Source organism: Lagopus leucura, unplaced genomic scaffold (genome assembly GCF_019238085.1).
Source record: "Lagopus leucura isolate 7727_CA_CO unplaced genomic scaffold, USGS_WTPT01 Super-Scaffold_100008, whole genome shotgun sequence".
In the NCBI taxonomy this organism is placed as follows: domain Eukaryota; kingdom Metazoa; phylum Chordata; class Aves; order Galliformes; family Phasianidae; genus Lagopus; species Lagopus leucura.
Window position 1 is genome coordinate 697,163 of NW_024962265.1, and position 20,171 is coordinate 717,333.

The window sequence follows — 20,171 nt, forward strand, 5'->3', positions numbered from 1 at the left end:
TATTCACATGCCCATGGTCCATTTCTTACAAATTATGCTCAGTATGACAGCATGAATATGGATCCAAGATATTGTGGCAAATACCATATGTACGAAACTATGGCCAAGGTATGATTCAAAAAAATTAACAGACAAAATTGTGTGATTATAAAAACAACAAACAATTCAGGAAGAGTGACAAAAATAGAGGAGAGATGGTATAAGAGGCATACAGGGATTCAGATCAGTGCCATATAGCGCACAGATCTATATGAGGATCTCTGGAAATTAGCTACCATGAATAATGAGGTGAGTAGACAAAAGGAACAGCTTGTACCACCTAGTTTCAGGTGCCAGACAGTGATGATTTGACTTAGCCACAATTCCTATCCATGGGCACTGAGGAAAGGTATGTGATTCACAAAAGCTGAATCCCCTCTGGATAGAGCTGGTTTCTCTCCACTAAATACACAGGGAGCCCAAGGCAGAAAGGATCCTAATTCAGGCCTTTCAGAGTGGGAGAATTACTCCTCCCAGCAGGTGGTGAAGGCTGCAAAGTGCCATTTACTTTGATAGCACTACTTGCAAGATAATAAACTGGTCCAGCAATTGCACTTGCTTCTTGCCTAGCTTCTGGATGCAGCGTGCACATGCATGCTAATGTGTTTACATGCAGGTACGTTATAAAAATTTAAGAGAAATGGATACGTATCTAAACAGATGTTTAGACTGAAGGGCATGTGTGAGAGTAGATAGAACAGATCAATAAACAGAGCATAAATGACACTTTTTTGTTTGCTTCCTTGCCATTCACCTTTGAAAAGAACAAGACAATTTAAATGGCATTTCTTTTAAAGAAAGTATCTGATGACTTCAGGCAATTAAGCACTACAAAGAGATAAAATGCACAGCTACTAACATTTATTGGTTGTATTTAACTTTTAACTTCTTTGGGGAAAAAAAAAAAAAAAAAAAAAAAACAATAAAAAACCCCAGCAATTTAAGTCTTGATCTCTGTGTTCTTTTAACCTCAAGGAGTGAACTTACCCATATCTGAAGAAATTATTGAACTGTCTGCAGATCCTATGAGCAAGCTCTCTCTTCCCACAGGCGAGAGGGCCAACCAATACCAGCATGGGGTAGGGAGCATCGAGACTAGGGAGAGTGCTACAAGAAAGGAAAACAAGGAGGCATTAGGTTAGTTGGAAATAAAGTCTTCACAACATTGCATAAAGCTTCTGCAGAGACTTCATCATCATTTCCACTAATTTCCTCTATCAATCACGATATTCACATTGTTCACAGCATAGATTAAGATGAGGAAAAGCATGTGCTCAATTTGACACACTCTAAACATAAAAACAGAATAGAATGCTACAATAAAGACCCCTGGGTCTCTTTTGCTGAGGGTATAATATTATGTGTACAATATCTTCTCTGATTTACAGTCTTTTTGAAGTTGCCTCTGCAGTTATGGCATTGCTGGGTTTTGTTAAGAGTTTTCCAATTCTATTGCAGGGATGGTAATATTTTAATGATCGGGACAATAAACCTGGAGTGAACCCCAACTCAGTCCTACAAATCTTTATGTGCTCCTGCATATATTCTTGCTAACCTTGCCAGATGAAGGTAGTAATTTGTGAAGAGTTCTTCAGTTCAGTACAATGAGAGACACTAAGAAACTTAAACTCCACTGAACACAAATAACACTACAATGAAAGAAATCAAATCATTGCAAAAACACAAAGCCTTCACTTTAGGTCCATCTTCTCCATGCTGTGCAGATGGTTTGATTCTTGAATTTTCTTTTCCAGCTTTAAATACTGGAATAAATGGTATTTCTGCATTTCTGAAAGTCCAGCAATTTAGGGATATAAAAATAGAATTCAACTTTAAACTCTCATTTTTTACTCTCACTTGGGCTGTAAGATCGTGCCACTTGATGACATGTCAAAAATAGCTGAAATGATTTCAGAAACACACGTTTTTAACTAATGAATAGCTTTAAAACAACTTCAATTTTAAAGGAAGAAAACCACCTCTGTGCACTAGGATTACATTTAATGTGATTTACAGCAGGTGAGCATAAATTCCTGAAAACAGATTCCTTTCTTTTAACTCTTCCCTTGCACAGGACAAGATCCACAAGAAGTAATGATGGCCATCAAACACAAGCATGGGGAGAAATAACTAACTAAATAAATAAATGAAATCACAGTAATAGCTTTACCTCTATTTAGGTTCAACAAAACAACTCCATCTTCTACCAGATTATACGGATGTAATGTGACTGAATGTTTGAGAAGCACTGAGATAATAATGTAATTCAGTCTCCTAGTTCTCCAGTGAAGTAGATAAATACTACCCTCACAGAAGACATAGCACACACACACCTAATAAATTGGCTGGCTTGAGGCTGTATATATGTGGGGTTACTAAATTGTAAAATGAAGTAAGACCCTGCTCCAGTGCTCCATTTACTGGACTAATTTCAAGCAAGAGAGCAGCAGCACCATTTGGAGACCTAAGGTTGTTTTGGTTTTGTACATAAATGTACTGTGACATTTACAAAAATTAGACAACATTGACACAATAAGCTTATTAGCAGAATCATAGAATGATTTTGAGTTGGAATGGATCTTTAAAGGTCATCTAGACCAACTTCCCTGCAAGGAACAGGGACACTTACAGCAAGATCAGGGCCTATTTACTTGGGATTGTCACTCTCTCTAAATAAATTCCCATTACTAGAACAGAGAACATATCTTCACATTCCTTGGCTTTATTGTTTCCACAGTACTATCTCTCATTACATCACCACTTACCTATTTTCAGAAGTTTTGGTTTCGCTAAAATGTAAAAGCAGGATCTGGTAAGGAGTTCTTGGTTTATTTAATGTTCATCTTTCAACTTCCTTTAGTGAGTAGAGCAATACACTGCTGTGAACAATTAATAGATTTCAAGGCCAGAAGGGACTCATGATCATCTAGCCAGATCCCCTTCATCATACTGGCTCCCCAAGTCAGTTCTTGTTTCAAGCCTGACGCTGAGGGTTCTGTCAGAGCATATTTTAATTAAAACGTTCCAGTTGTGGAGATTTCTTAGTACCCATGGTAAATTGTTCCAGTGGTTAATTACATTCATTGTTTAAAATAATCCTGCCCTCTTTTTTCTCTGAATAAATTTATCCTCAAAAGCCAGATAGTAAGTCTCATCATGTGCTTGCCCAATAGACTGAAGAGCCCTCTGTTATTAAATTTCCACTCCCCCCACAGCAGTTATAACTATGTCAAGCCACCTTTTTAAATGTCACATGCATTTAGAGTCAGGGAAAAAATATACATAATATTGTTCAGTGGTCTGTTACTATGTAATTAAAGATAGCATCAGCAAGCACACAGAGAGGGAATGGCATAAGTAACTTATGTTAATATTTTCTGACTGGAGTAAGTAACAGTATAACCTTTTCCTTTGATTTCAGGCTTTATTTTTAATAGAAATAGTATAAAACCAGAATTAATTATAAGCTCATCTAACAAGATCGATGCAAATGAACTACACCAATCTTGTTCCAGTAAGCAGTTTATAGCGTGGAAGACAGCAACGTATCATCATTAGGAAGATTTCATTAATGACTGTGTTGTGTATTTTCCAGATGAGCATAGGCAAACACTCGAAGCATCATTAACAATTTTGGTCAGTAGCATAAATATTGCTTTGCTTATTTATATGTTTGTGTACACGATGCCTCTGACAGAGTTGTTCCTTTCTAGCAATGAAGACACACATGCACAATCCAATAAACAAATATTTAAATAAGGCCTATGTCTGCATTGGAAGAAATCCATGCCTTTAGGTAAAACTACTCTTTTTGGTTTGGTTGGTTGGCTTTTCTGTTTTTTTTTTAATAGGCTGATACAAATTCTCAGAGCTATCATCACCACAGGGATAGTTCCTATCTGTCATCATCAAGCCCAGAAATAAAACCAGCTTTACAATACAGACATCTAAAAATGTAAATTAAGTCACTGAATCATGGATCTTGAATCACGTTACTTAGCTATGAATTAAGATGCCCATAATGATGCTAAGACAGGATGTTGGGCACAAACTGATTTCAACACCCACTGTAGCTGATAAAATAACAAACCACTTATATGTCATTGTATCCTCCATCAGCATACGTCAAAGCACTTTCCAAACTTATCAAGCAACTATCATAATTCGTCTACAGAACAGCAAAGTATGCTGATTTCCATTTTCTAAATGAGAAATAAGACAGAATGAAGTCACCTGGCATGACAATGGCAATGTCAGAAAAAGAACATTGATTTGCTTCTCCCTTCTGTTCTTTAAATGGCAGACAGCATCATCTCCTCCCACGGGCACAAGTTGGACTTCCTTAAGTACAAACTTGAAAATTTTGCCTTATGAATACAGAAACGTGTCCCAGAGCCACAAAATAAAGCCATTCTGCTCACACCGGTACGCCAGTAGCGTGAAGAGGAATAAGCAGAACAGGAAGAAATGTTTTACAGCTCTCTTCTCCCTCTAGAGACTTTCAAATTGCCTTTTAGAAATAGAAATTTTACATCTCTCATTTATGGTGCAAATGGCCATCTGTTTCAACAGATTGTTTAAAAGAAATGGAGTTGTGGACAATCTGTCTCCGACTTCAGAGGTGAATGACTAACTTCATTTCATAATCCATTTCAACCAAACAAGATCTGCCTAATTTGCAGACTGCTAACAGAATGCGATGGAACATGTCCTCTTCATTAGATTAATTTAAAGGTGGGAGAGGGACGGAAAAATGTCCCTCTAAATATGCCAACATATTCTGCTTTACATGAGTGCCACCCTCAGGAGCAGATGTGAAGTGGAGGTAAGCTTACCTGTCAAAGATTCTCTGGGGCTGCAGCATGCTATACATAAGCTGAGTCATATGATCTTTAGCAGCAACAACTTCTGGAGGAGGATCATATTGATTCACAGCATCAACCTGTCTCCAGAGTTTAGGGACAAAAGAAAGAAGAAGGGCAGTGATGTAATTGTTTCCAACTGCAATACGTTTCTAAGATCACTATGAAGAAAGAGGGCTTCATTCTTTTGATGGTCAGTCTTTGCATTTGGCTTGTCTACACTCTGCTACATAAATGTTTTGGGGAGATTTAAACACAGTCTGATAGATGGATGGAAGGTAGCCAGAAGTAGCTCACCATCGTTAATATATTCAACCTTTTACTGGAAAGAAAACAGGATGCTACATAAGACACAAGGTAATTCTGCTTAGGTTTTAATTATCCATTAATTTGCATCCTTTCAGTGCTGGTGGAAGATGCCAAATTAAAATCCTTGGGGACTGAAGCCATTCATTTATTTGTTAGAAGAGAAACAATGGGTATTAACAAAGTAAGCAAACTGCAATTTTCTCCTGACAAAGCATTTCTGCCTTTCCTGGGAGGAAGAGCATTGAAACTACAAGGATTCTCCCTATTTATTCTATTGAAGGTACTGACCTCTAATGGGCTGTATTTATTTTATTTTACTTTTTTTGTTATTAATGCTTGCCTCTCCTACAATAACCTGAGGAAAGGATTTTTGAAGTAACTTCAACCACACAAAAGTTGTATGCTAGTCTCAATCAGTCATCTAGGCTTATTCTTACAGTCCATAAAGAAAGAAAGATTTCTTGAATATATGTGTGTGGAAGGAAAGCAGATTGTCACATGAGACAAAGAATAAGATCAACATCTCTGGTATCATCCATTCATACTCATGATAGCAAGAGGCTGGCATTAAACAAGAGCCTTGATCCCTGATGTTTATGCAGCTGAAGTTAGGAGTGACGTATTTCCTGCAAGGATCCTTTATACGTTTTTTTTTAAGAATGCTTCCCTTAAATCCAACACCAATATGCAACTGTTAACCCTAGCAGTTCTAGATATGGCAGCACTAGAAGAAAAGTTTACAATAGAAAGTTACTGTAAGCAGTCTGAGGATTTATCTAAGGGAGGAAGATTTTACAGAGAAAATTGTATTGAGTAGACCTGGAAACAAATATCATTATAACATCCAGAATACATCATAAAAGAACACATTATAACCACAGCTGCTAAGTAAATATTCTGCACAGAAAGGCTGTGGATGCTCCATCCCCGGAGGTGTTCAAAGCCAGGTTGGATGGAGTCCTGGGCAGCCTGGTCTACTATTAGATATGGAGGTTGGTGGCCCTGCCTACGCTGGGGGAGGTTGGAGCTTCATGATCCTTGGGGTCCCTTTCAACCCAAGCCATTTCATGATGGCTTTTAGCTAAGTTTTGCATTTTCACTTACATGCACATGCTCCATATCTGGATTTAGAAGCAGAAGTCTGTGAATTTGTAGTCTATCATGTAGTCCGAAATATGGGACACCCATCACATTCAAATGACAAAAATCCTATATTTGCATGCACAGCTGTTCAGGTTTTTTGTTTGTTTGTTTGTTTGCTTGCTTGTTTTTGTATTTGCATTCTTTACTTAGAAAAAAATCAGAATGATACACTCACATACCTTTTCTTCCACTGAAATATTCTTGAGATCCAGTTCCGTTAGTTGTTGCAACATGAAAATCACCAAGAGCCAATAATCTGTTTGTTCCTGAAGGAAAAAAGAACCTAGATTCATCAATCTAATATTTAATATCTCTCAGCTGAAATTAAATTGGTTTTAATACAGTGTGATATAAGAAGACTGCTGGAGAACCAAAAGCATTATCTATTCTGGGACTACATGATCATCTATGTCTAATACTTCCAACCTTAGAAGGACTGCAGGAACTTTAGAAGAGAATTTGCATTATATAAGCATTTATAACAATGAATTTAAGTCTGGGACAATAAAAATGAATAATTAAAATTCAAATAAAAAGTTGACACCAATAACCAAAACTCAAATGGCTGTCTTAAGGTGATTGTTGTTCATGTAAGCTATTAAAACAGTAATTTAAAGGAATAAGATCAGAATCTGCTTAAGAGAAGGTCATATAAAGAGAAAAAGGTTTTCAGTACATGGAGGGGCGTGGGACAGCCTATCTCAAAAGAAGAGTCAAAGCAAAGTTGAGCAGTTGAGATGGAGAGGATGTGTTTTCAGCCATTGTTTTGGCTTAACTAGCCTACTCTACTTTTAATTGGTAATAAATGAATCTTCCCCCAGTCAGGTCTGTTTTGCCTGTGATCATGATTGGTGACTTATCTCCCTGTCCTTATTCTGAATCATGAGTGTTTTAATCTTATTTTCTCCCCATCTTGCTGAGAAGGGGAAGTGAGAGCATGGTTTGGTGAGCAACTGCAGGAGAACCAAGGTCAATTCAGCACCATCTCAAACAACCTAGAAGTCACAAAAGTCAGGAGAGAGTCATCTTGGATTACTGAGGACAAGTTACAAATGCAAAAGTCAGTATATCTGACATTTTGTGAATCATAAAATCGTTAAGGTTGAAAAAGACCTTCAAGATCAGCTAGTCCAACTGTCCACATATTACCACCATGCCCACTAAACCACATCCCTCAGTGCCACATCTACACATTTATTGAAAACCTGAGTAAAACAGATGTTTAATTCATTAGTTGAGGAATATTAAGGGAGCCATAAACGAGGACTGAGTAAATCCTGGATGAAAAGATGATAGAGATTCCAGAGACACATTATTTGAAAAGGGCTACTATTAAGTTCCTTTCAGCTTTTCTCATGAACAAGACAGTACCTTCAAAGCAAACAAAAGTAGGATCTTTTACAAAAAAAAAAAAAAATCATTGCATACTATGAATACAAAGGTATTAACAAATTGATCAAATTCATGGATTTATTGTGTGAATATGAAACATGATACATTTGTAGCTTTGGCTAGGAAGTTCCCAAAGAAAGGTGGGTAAATATGCTGGCAGTTCTAACTGCTCATCACTACTTTGTTCCTAATCTTCACTCCCTGAGATGACCTGGCTACTCTCAGAGACAGAAAAGGAATCTAAATGGAATCTAGTGTGACGCAAAACAGCAGCTCTAGGTTCATATTTTTGCCTTCATTTTTACTTTCTTCTTACCTGCACAGGATTTTTCAAAAGATTTAAAGCCCTGAGGAGAGGCAGATCTTGAATACTTTCAAGTTCACTCAGCTCAGCAATCTAATTAGCAACAAAAACAGAACATAAATTAGCAGCAACAGAGTCAATGATAACTATGGGGAAAAAAAAAGTTTTTCATTCCTGCTCCTAAAATCTGGAAATAAAGAAGTCATTATACTCACAAACTGGGTATACATGTTAACTGCATTCAATAAGGCATTTTCAGCCACAAAAGGCAGACAACTTGGATGTTAGCTGGAGAAGCAATATAACACAGTAATTTCGAACCACCTGCGTTTTTCCCGTTCTTTCAAACGTCAAGCCATAACACATTTAACTTTTATGTGGCTGATGTGCTTAAGTGAGGCAATTCTGCAGTTATATTTGTGCTTCATGACTAGCGAAAATAATTCCTTCTAAGGAGATTTTCTTTTCACTGAAGCTCAAGTAAGAACACCCTATCTAACTTGCAGCACTTAACTGAAAAGCATCAGCATACTTATTCTTACCTCTATTTATGTCCAGAGGGTAATGCATCCCACTTAACGTCTCATCTGTTCACAAAGAAAACCTTGGTTGGCTGCACTCAGCCATAGCCATTAAGCTTTAGAAGTTACGTGGGACTGACCAAAGCTTGTGTGCCCAAAGTGAAGTCACGCCAGTGGCACTCAGTGAACACTTGTAAGGCTATCAGTTAAAACAAAGTGGGTAAAAAGGAATTCCTTCTGACTCATTTTAACCATCTGTAAATTAATTAGCCCAGATCAGCCACTTAACAATTTCACTTTATAATCAGTGGAAAAAGACAGTTTCAGAGGACATGACCCATGCAAGGCTGGGATGAATGGAATTCTAAAGAAACTAATTTTCCTTTAAATGCTGGAAGACCGAACCATCCCCATGTGTTAGTTAGTTTATGTGAGGTTCCTAAAAATATAAATCTCAACCACACTCAATTTAATATTCCTTCCGAGATAACAAGCCCCCTGCAGAACAATTTTGACTAGGTTGTCATTTGAGTGGATTTCCCAGATAAGTCATAGAAAACCAACAGTCCATAACTGAAAACCCCTAAATATGTACAGGTTATATATGGGTTATACATGGGGCACCCAGCATAAGAAAGACAGGGAGCTCTTGGAATGGTCCAGAGGAGGACCACTAAGATGATCAGAGAGCTGGGCACCTCTCCTAAGAAAAAAGGTTGAGGGAATTGGGCTTGTTTGACTTGGAGAAGAGAAGACTCCAGGAGATCTCACTGTGGCCTTCCAGTATTTGAAGAGAGCATATAAACAGGAGGGGGAACGGCTGTTTATGAGGGTGGATAGTGATAGGACAAAGGGAAATGGTTTTAAACTTAGACAGGGAAGGTTTAGGTTAGATATCAGGAGGAAGTTTTTCTCACAGAGGGTGGTGACACACTGGAACAGGTTGCCCAAGGAGGTTGTGGATGCCCCATCCCTGGAGGCATTCAAGGCCAGGCTGGATGTGGCTCTGGGCAGCCTGGTCTGGTGGTTGGCAACCCTGCACATAGCAGGGGGGTGAAACTCAATGATCATTGTGGTCCTTTTCAACCCAGGCCATTCTGTGATTCTATATATAGATAATGATATATGTGAGAGCTATATACTGCAGATAAACCTACTGTCCTCATTGGCCAACTGACAGCATGTGGGATTATTCCAGAGAGATAATTCCACCTTGTGGATGCAGAAGTGAAATAAAACATTGAGAGTTCTGTCCTATGTCTGCTGACTGGCCTTACAGATCTGCAGAATATCATGTCCACCCAGCTCTCCAGAGACACCAAGCAGCTGGCATCCTACTCTTACCACAGATGCAGGCAGACCAATGTAACTTTACCTTGGAACAATGAGTTCCAGTGAGAACCCTTAACACAGCTTTTTTAGACAGATAAAACTTGAGGCTAAAGCAACTGTGCCAATATTCTCTTTACATTATTCTGCAGAAAGAAATGTTCAAAAATGGTGACTCATTAAACAGCTTCAACAACATCATTAACAGAGGTAGGTTTTGATGAGGCAAAATTAATAGTTCCTACGTGCCGTGAAGAACAGTAGAATCTATATGAGGCAATGGAAGTGGCGTTATTAATACTAATTACAGCTACACCATTAGATAGTTTCCTGTCTTGTGTAATTTCAAACACTGATGCACCTTGAAATGTCAACCTGAACACATCATGAGAAAAAGAATTCATAGTGTACTGTATTCATCTTCTCTTATAAATGTATCTTGCGTGGGGAAAAATTACAGAAAATGTTCAGTTCCTGGTTTATACTGTTATTTCTCATTTTCTTCTTTTTTTTTTTTTTTTTTTTCCACATGCAGATCTATCTTTGATGTCAGAATGAGTCATGAATTGACAGTCTTTTCAGCTAGAGACTCCAGGAACTCAACATCAAAAGGATTAGGCATACGTAGCCTGGGTTTCAAAATTCAAATACAAATGAGTTGGATTGTATCATCGTACTCCCTGTGAAAATCTTGCTGCAGAACAAAACACAATTTATAGCAGAGTACACGCAGTTCTGCCTTACAGAAACGTACCACTTGAGAGCTCAGAAGAATCTGTGGTCATAAAATCAGGCTGAGAGATATTAGCAAACCCTCCCGACAGTAGGAAAGCTGTGATGTAAGTAAAGATCCTCAAGAATAATCAAACTGAAAAAAAAACACCAATACTCACCTCTATCATATCTACACAAGGGAATTGTGTTAGGTCTTTATGTACACGAGCACTAAAAACAACAGAAGTGATCCTTATATAACAATAAACCTGGAGATGTCAAATAAAGCCTGAGGAATATACTACTAATCAACATGTGAAACAATACTGGAGCAAAACATCGAAGGAAAAATGGCATCTTATCTAATATTCCTTTCTTGGAGTATTGTAAGATTCACTGTTTGACGTTTCTAGGGATTGGATTTAAGGAGAAACAAAAAAGGATGCATTCTCAGAACAAGTTGAGATCAATATTAAATATGTTACCTTGTTATCCTCTAGATTGATCACCTCTAGTAAATCATGTCCCTCCAAGCCTTCTAGAGTAGCTATTTTATTGCTAGAAAGGTCCAGCTTCCATAGAGTTTTCAATCTATCCAAGCCGGTTATCTTCTCAAGCAGGTTAGAGCTCTAAGGATACAGGAAAACATATGAAGTCTGATGAAGTTCTACAGATGGGAAACAACATCTCTGAGGAAGAGCAGTGTTCACTTTATTATTGAGAATCCTATTACAAACAGGCCTTTTATGCATTGGCCCCATCATGAGATGACATACTGCAGCTCTCCATACTCCTCAAGGAGAAAAGAACTACCTTCTGATTAACTTATCTTCTGCTTACCATGAACAACAGTAAGTGACAACAGCAGTATAAAAAGAGCTCTAGCATTCTTTTTGAGATCATACTGCCTAGAGAATACACTTGCCACCATCAAACTCAAATTTAGAAAATAGATATACACATAAAAATATAGAATACATACAATATACATACATACAATTTCCCTCTATAATTGTGGTTATATTTACATTTATGATTAGAGAATAAATAATGAAAATATTAAGGTAGAACAAAACAGTACTGCCTTCTTTGGGCTACAGGCAATCTATAAAATCTCTTTGGGATACACAAGTTCATTAATATGTACAAAGTGAAGACAGACTATTTGCTGTCAGTGACAGCATGCCCTGAAATGTTCCAATAAAAACCCCTACCTACCTCTACTGTAAATTCACCTGGACAGGAAATTACCCAAGCTTCTGGGAACTCAAGCAATTATCATTGTTTTACATTGCTTCCAAACAAGTTACAAGATAGAAAACTATATTAATCACGGGACACCAGATGGCTTCATTTCTCTGGACCCCACAAATCATACACTCATTCCTGCTAAACTCTAAACAGACACAACATGCAGGATTCTCCACTCATCTCTGTCTCAGTGGCTACATGTACCCAGATGGCCTCTCAACATGATTCTCTCCCTATAACCTTGCAAGTTATATTTTTCCATCAGCATCACCTTGTGCTGAAACCTTAGAAGCCTCATATTCTATTTATAAATATTTAGGAACTGTTGAAATAAATAAGCCAGCTGACTCTAATGTTAATCCAGTTGTCTGTCCTTGACATTTTTCCTGACTTTTAAATCTTTAATTAGGTTATTAATAGCATGGAAGCACTCTCTTCCTGTATGCTGTTAGACCTCCTTAATAAGATAAAGCTCAGAGTTCTAGTTGCAAAATGCTATGCAAGAGGTACACATAGAATTCTGTGAACAAAAGAGATTTTTGTAGAGGTCCTTTCTTGCTAAGCATAAAATTCCTAAGAGTCCAGTTCATTAGAGTTGCACTTGTTATTTTTTGCAAGCTTAAGCAGAACAGAGGTTTTTTTGCAATAGTTAGGCAGTATTTACAGTTTCTGAAGTCTTTCTTCCAAACTTCAGACCTTTACTACTCTTTCAACCTGAAAGCTCAGTAGAAAATAGAAAGGGAATCTGAATCAATGGGTAGAAAGGGGGAAAAAAAAGAGAGGAACTGCATCTTGTTCTAATTAGCAAAAGAAAACGCTACGTTAAAATCTGTCTATTTACATAATTTTCACAACTATCTACTTTGCTAATTAAAAAAGAGAAGCAGTTGGATAAATAATCGTATCAGCATGTAAGAACCCAAACTGAAGAACGTGTTCATATTAATAAGCCTTAGCTGTTAACACGATCTCCAAAGCACTTTACAGGGCAGATAACCATTACTAACAGAATTATTATTAGGCCTTTTAACAGACGAGGAAATCAAGGTACACAATGGCTAAGCAATTTAGTAGAGAGGAGTTATTTAGAGAGAAGATTTTCCTGTCAGCTTAGATTTTTGTATTCCTATAGTTCATTTCAAAACTTCTAGACAAGATTTTGCCAATCTTTTCCACTAAAAATTAGAAAAAAATAGTATTATTGCCACTGAAGGCATTAGATAGAAATATAAATCCATTAAAAATATAGTGCTGAATGATTTTTGAATATATTATTCAAAATATACAACTGCCCACTTACGAATGTGAATGCCTGTACCAAAGCAGCAAAAAGTATAAGGGACAATCAGGTGAAATGGACACAGAACTTACTTCTGCTCTTCTACTTGAATTACTACAGCACACACATTAAAAAATCTTAAAAATTTTACAAGGATTGAAAAAGAATTCTATACTTGAATAAAGGATTCATTCGCTTTACCTAAAATATTTATGTAGGTGCTTAACACTAATGTAGCAGATATGAACATATTTCTATGTATAGCTTTTTCATACTCAGTTTTAAATTACTATTTTAAAGTACTATTACGAAGTAAAACCTATTAAGATGTGGACTTGCATTTTTATAGCAATTGCATTAAAAGTAGTTTTTGCTTGTACTTTGCAGCCTCTATACTGATAGCCCTCCCTACTACGCATCTTGAAATAATTTAGAAGAAATTGGTATATTTTACTGATGTGGAACTGAGAAATACTGGAATAAACACCTACCCAAGACTCAAAAAAGGGCCAGATGCATTCAAGTGTAGGCATTGACACATAGAGATCTACAATGGGTTCTCAGCAATCTTTATAAACAACAGAGAGGAAGAGATGCTTCCAAGGACTGATGCATCTTGCATTAAGAGAGATGTCATCCACTGAGGATGAGGATAATGCAGTACTTTAGATGTCCATTTCTCTCCACTGATTTTTGAGGCAGCAGAGAACAAGCTCTGATGCAGTGATGTACACTGCAGAAATCTGTAACCAGACATGATAAATCCCACTAAAAATCTAAAATATGCCCTAGAAATGTTGTATTGCAAATATACCCTGGAAAAGGTTGCCCAAGGAGGCTGTGGATGCCCCATCCCTGGAGGCATTCAAGGCCAGGCTGGATGTGGCTCTGGGCAGCCTGGTCTGCTGGTTGGCGACCCTGCACACAGCAGGGGGTTGAAACTGGATGATCATTGTGGTCCTTTTCAACCCAGGCCATTCTTATGATGACTCTATGATACCCTGATATCTTCATGCAAAATTAGCAATGTAAGACTTTCAGTCACATTACAAAATCCTTAAAGACAAATCCAAGATTCTTTAATAACTTACCACATTTGCATACTAAACTTGTTTTCTAAAAGTGAATGCAAGCTGCTCAGTCCTCCTTTTTCTCTTGTGTCTAGTTCACTGCCGTCACAAACACAGCTTTGAGGAAATATATCTCTGAAGATAACCAGTGTTAGGACAAGAAGCAATGGCTTGAAGTCATACCAAGTGAGGTTCAGTTGGATATTAGGAAAAAATTCTCAAAAAGAGTGGTAAAGTATTGGAATGGGCTGCCCAGGGGGGTGGTGGAGCCATCATCTCTGGAGGTGTTCAAGAAGTGTGCAGATGTGGCACTAAAGGCCACGGTTTAGTGGACATGGTGAGGATGGGCTGACAGTTGGAGTAATGTCTTTGAAAATTTGTTATGTAATTACCTTCACTTTTATTATGGCCTTAATATATTGATAAAGATTGACAGCAAAGCAATAAGAAATACTTTCTTACCAGATTGAGTATTCTGATAGGTAAGTTCTCAAGGCCACTGATTGCAGTGAGTCTGTTGTGTGACAAACTAAGGTGAGTCAGACTACGACACCTCTCCAGTCCTCTTATCTCCTCTATGTTATTAACTTGGTAAAGGATTTGGAATTCAAGGAAAATAACTGGATGCAAAAATCATAGCAATAGTTGCTGGCCACATTACTCACTGGGATTGAAGTTTGTGGTATGGGGAGCTGGATGTCAAATGCTTCATGCTAAAGAGTTTAACATCCCAGCTGCTCATGCCCATGCCTGCTCTGAAACGTACTGCTTCCTTGTTTGAATGATACAACTTTCTGTGGAACTGCAGAATAAGTGACTTAATTTACCCTCCTCTCCTTTTCTGTGGGTAAGTGTCCAATGTGGAACTATTTATATGAAAAACAAGCGACAGAACCAAGCAAAATAGCCAGAAGAAGCAGGACACAGAGAAATGCCTTTAGGCAATCTCAGAAGAAAACACTTCTTAACTGACTCAAGATAATGAACTCTGCCTGCAAAAACAGATGAGTTCTCACTCTTATCAAGCAGTGGACAAGTTATCTGGATTTTTTTCTTCTAACTCTGAATGATATTGTAAATCTAAATGAAATGTAAGCTTAGACAGTGCCAATATAATCCTTTTTAATAACCATAACCTTACTCTGTTTTTTGTTTTTTTTTTTTTCCTTAGCCACCATCTTATGTGAGGACTTCATTATATTTTACCTCTAAGTTCTGCACTCAGGCTGAGGTAGGAAAGGAGCGGAGAAGAAATGAGCTGGAAAGCTGAGATTTATCTTTTCAAAGGACCTCACTTGGCTGTTTCCTACACTTAGGAAAGAAACCAGAAGCATGCACAAGCACTGATAGCTGACAGATATTCACTGATGCAAATACAGCATGGGACTGCTCCTCTTTCAACCAAGGAGGAAAAGCTTTAGTGAGCAAAGAATTAAGGTCGATATGAAGGAGATCAACAAATCATTCACTGCCAGTAAACACAAGCACCAGCCTGTTTCGAGACAAACAGGTTTAAGCCATAAGCATCAATATGAGGCAGCAAATTGCTCAGCTCTAAGAACTAATATAATCAGTTTTCTAGCAGCCCACTAGAATGCCTTGTCAGCTATTATCGTCCAAGCTGTCTCCTCTCTGGTTTGGCCAGCTTCCTCCTTGAAAACTCATTCATACTCCTGTCAGGTGTGCTTCTATGTGCACCTGTCAGAAAGAAAGTTACAATGACCTTACCATCTGCATTAGAATTCTTTTAAATATGGTAAGAAATGCTTAGTTGCTGTCAAAAAGGAAATGCATGCCAAACATTTCCACGACTGCACGATATTTATTATTTTTTTTTTTCCCCATTTATGATTACAAAGAACAGCTTGTTTTGTCTGCCATGTCTTCCGTGAGGAATGCCTGACGTGGGTTAGGAACAGTGTCACTTTACTGTTCTAAATTCTGTCCTCATTTGCCTCTGTTTCTGAGAGTCCCATTATAATCGCACACATGAAACAGCTTTTATTTCCATTACATTGGCATCAGTGCAAATGAAGAAACTGAAGACAGCATGCTGTAGCATTCCAACCAAATGAAGAAATACTGATTCAGATCCATAATATAAAAATCTGTTCTTTTTCCCTTTTCATTTTTGTCATACGTATAAATTTTTTTGCACTACGATGGAAAATTAGAATTGCAAAGGAATAGCATCTCCATGCCATTTTCTGACAAGAATTATGTCACCTGCACACCTTGTAAAACGTGTGAATAAGGTAACCTGGAAACCCTGCAAATGCTTTATCTGTTCCTACGTTAAAAAGACATTGTATTAATACTGTTAGGTAATGGGCTACTTTAAGGACAAGAGACAGAGAAAAAAAAACGGCCTGCTGACTTCTTTTCAGAGAGCAGAACATCAAGATGCAACTTATGAAGCAAAGAGGAAAGGGTTGCAAGGCTTCAGGAAGCAATTGTAGATGAGGCTACACGTCACTGTGAAGCTCCAGAAGAGTTTTCAGAGAAGCATATATAATCTATACAGAGACTAAGAGCACTGTGAACAACCTTAGAAAAGTAAGCAATCAAGAAATTCTATCTGCAGATTCACACTTCCCTGATTTCTGCCACAATAGTGTTTTCAGTCATGCGAAATAGGAACCAGTGACACCGTAGCACATGTGGTTTCCCTGTCTCTGGAAGTGTTCAAGGCCAGACTGGATGGTCTGATATTAAATGTGGAGGTTGGTGGTGCTGTGGCAGGGGGGCTGGAGATTCCTGATCCTCGAGGTCCCTTCCAACCGTGGCCATTCTGTGATTCTGTGTAGCAAAATACTCTGCCTCTGTGTGTGTATGCAATGGTATACTCCAGGAAATTTCCTCTCCCTTAAAGATTCTCTTCACTAGCACTAAACAACCTTGTTCTCCATAGAGCCTCTGTAGGCCCTCAGTAATAGTAGCTAAGTCTAAGATTAAATAACACACGACTTGTTCACTTAAGGGATCTTAGTGTTCCAGGCTGATTTCCTATTAACTTCTCTTATTTGAAACAGTGGGGTTATTTATTAGCTCTGCTATGTGAAGGCAGTGTGACATGTCACATTTTCATTTTTACATGATGCAAAGTTGAAGATTTTCTTTCCTCTGGCAGGCTAGCTTTACATACATCTACAAACAGCTTTAACTCATTAAACTCAGTAAATTCAGATCAGTATCACAATCAGAATTATAATGCTTAAGCTTCCTTCTAAAGAAAAGCATGACATGAAGGAAAAAATACAAAGAACTGCTTGAAGCAAAAATTTGTTCATAAGGCAAACAAGCAACATTTCTTCCACTCAAACCTCCATGAAGGATACAGTCCAGCAAGAGTTTAGTTAATGACTGGTATGCTGACAAATCTTGCATTTTAGGTATTTGATTGTGCGAAAAATCTACTTCCTAAAGAGAAAGGAAGACAAAATTAGTTTTCTTTTTTCACCACTTATAGATGTCTTGTAAAATTAAATGGCTGTTATATTAAACTTGTGATCAATTTTACAGACATTAGAAGAACATCAACATTAGTACTGGAACCTAAGCAGGAAGGCTCATTTTTACAAGGAGGAATTCAAAACTACATTTTTTCAAACAAACATAACATAAGAGGTCCTGCAATTATGCATACGTATTAAAAATACACCTTCTCATGGAATGCTGAGGTTCAGAAGGCGTAAGAAAATAAAAGACTGAAACGTACAATGTAAAACACCCAGAGGTTTGGTAAATATACTAAAACGTCAAATGAAGTATCAGAGAAGAACAAGGAAAGCTCAAAAGTTGGCTTCTGCACACATCCAAATACAATGTCTAAAGTTGATTTAAAAAAACATTCTGAATTGAACCTATAAAATGCATCTATTTGCAACTTACCTTGAGATTTTTCGGTGGCTTAAAACCAAAATATGTAGTCAATTCGTTGTTGGAAGCATTCAGTTCTAGTAAATAAGGCATCTGACTGACACAAGAAAGATCTAATAACAAAACAAATGCCAAATGCTTCACATGAATGCATAGGTAAATGCAGATGTCATCATGTCAGAATGTGATAATTATGCTCAATAGCAACTGAAAATCAGCTCGTGATTACACATTCAGAAAGCAGTGTTTGAAATGCAGAAGTCTGATACATTAATGCCTTGTACTAGAAAAAAAAAAAAAAAGATGATTACTAAACATCAAAGAACAAATATTCAAATTCTACATAAAATCTCCATTAGGAAACATATTTGTCTGTGAGCCATAATATAGCTCGGTATTCTAATTCTCTTTAAAGTAACAGAGAGACTACCTCTGTCCTAACTTATTAATTACTGGAGAAAAGTATTTGAGTCATTACTGATAACTAAATAACGAGTGTTACAAAAAAGTCCATGCTCTGCTCAGACCTAGGCTTGCTTTTACTAACTGTCTGTCAAACAGAGAAGTGCTGCCCTACCAAAGTGCTGCTATGACACAACTCAGCACCTCAACTGAAATGAAGTTGAAAGCAAAACTGTAATCTGCTGCTACTACAGATCATTTGTTTTCATGTTAAATTAAAAAGATGAGTTGGGGGGTACAAGGCAGAGGAAAGGAGCGGAAAATAACAGGTTTTACTTCAGTCTCCATTAGTTATCTCTCTAAATACAGTGTGCTATTTGTTCTTTGGTCCGCAATGGAAAACCTTGAGGAAGGATAGCCCAAGGCTTGCAAAACTGTACCAGCCATAATTTTACACACTGTGACATTTGTATGTGCAAAGTCTCAACCTTAATCTTGTACTGACATGCTTGCTTGCATTTTAGTTGTGGATAATAAACTGGACAATAATCTCCATGTTCCCACTGATAAGCATATGCTGGTGCAGCACTCTGAACAGTCCATACATCATCCATGACAAGATCGAGCCATTGCCTCAGTCTGTAGAGCCAGCATAGTTATGCCATTAAAATGTAGACCAAGGTTTGTGATATTAAGCCTACACGGTACGCTGCATTTCTTATCTTAAATGATTTCACAATCCAAGAATTTACTAGTGTATTTAGTACATACCATTAATTTTATTATATGAAAGTTCCAACTTCTGTAGGTGGACGTATCTGGAGAGAATGTTAATGTTGCTCAACTCACGACCCTGGAAAAATAAAGCAAAGAGACTTTAATAACTAACTGTATAACCTCGCCTTTCTCTCTCAAGAGATGTGAAGCATCAGAAGACACTGAAGACATTCCCCGAGGTCCCTCCAGCTGGATCTCTGAACAGAACAGCAGAAAGCATGTTAGACCAGCCATTAATGGAGACAGTGTCAAAAGAATACTTTAGAACACAATCACGACACAGCTGCAGCTAGGAATAGTGCCACAGAAGCAAGGCTCCACAGAAGGATGCCTACAGCAAGAAATATTTAAGGCAACCATTTAAACTTTCTGTCCAGAAGACACTGAATGCAGCTTTCTTAAATGTTTAGCATGTTCTTCTGTTTCTTTCTCTAGCTGATTAAAGAACGAAGATACATTTCCACACCTGAAAAGGGAGCATGAAAAAACATTACTACTGCTGCAACTAAGTGAAAAGAACAGTCCTGATGTGGCAATTGTGAGTAGAAGCTGTGTTGTGTCTTATCAAGTGTCCCAGATATGGGAAATTGATGCGTATAGACAATTTTATTTCTTAACATTATTTTACCAGGCCAACTATTTGCTGTTACAAAGAAGAAACCTTTGAGTGGAAAAGCACTTTACAATGATGCTCTTCACTTATACTTACTGAAAGTGACAGATTAAGATAAACGTATTCAGTACCAGGCGCTGAGCGCCCCAGCTTGTGGAGACCCTCAGCCACAGTGTCTTCATCCAACATTCCTTCCAAACACTCCTATAAAACACCAGGAAGGAGGGAAAGGGAGAGGAATGGGTTTAGGGGAGATTTATGAAACAAAATTCCAATCTATAGAATCT

General features: G+C 37.7%; 1 protein-coding gene across 1 annotated transcript in view; it reads right to left on the reverse strand.

Annotated features, from left to right (window-relative positions):
• The window catches only part of LRGUK (leucine rich repeats and guanylate kinase domain containing), a 51,148-nt gene that overhangs the window by 29,631 nt on the left and 1,346 nt on the right, over positions 1–20,171 (reverse strand). Inside the window, exons 2-11 of the mRNA XM_042872687.1 lie at positions 19,981–20,088; positions 19,266–19,347; positions 18,105–18,205; positions 17,552–17,633; positions 14,676–14,800; positions 11,099–11,242; positions 8,062–8,142; positions 6,533–6,619; positions 4,875–4,981; positions 1,027–1,146 (exon numbers count right to left, since the gene is read on the reverse strand). Of these exons, the coding sequence (XP_042728621.1) occupies positions 1,027–1,146; positions 4,875–4,981; positions 6,533–6,619; positions 8,062–8,142; positions 11,099–11,242; positions 14,676–14,800; positions 17,552–17,633; positions 18,105–18,205; positions 19,266–19,347; positions 19,981–20,088 (1,037 nt within the window). The remainder of the gene's footprint in view (positions 1–1,026; positions 1,147–4,874; positions 4,982–6,532; positions 6,620–8,061; positions 8,143–11,098; positions 11,243–14,675; positions 14,801–17,551; positions 17,634–18,104; positions 18,206–19,265; positions 19,348–19,980; positions 20,089–20,171) is intronic.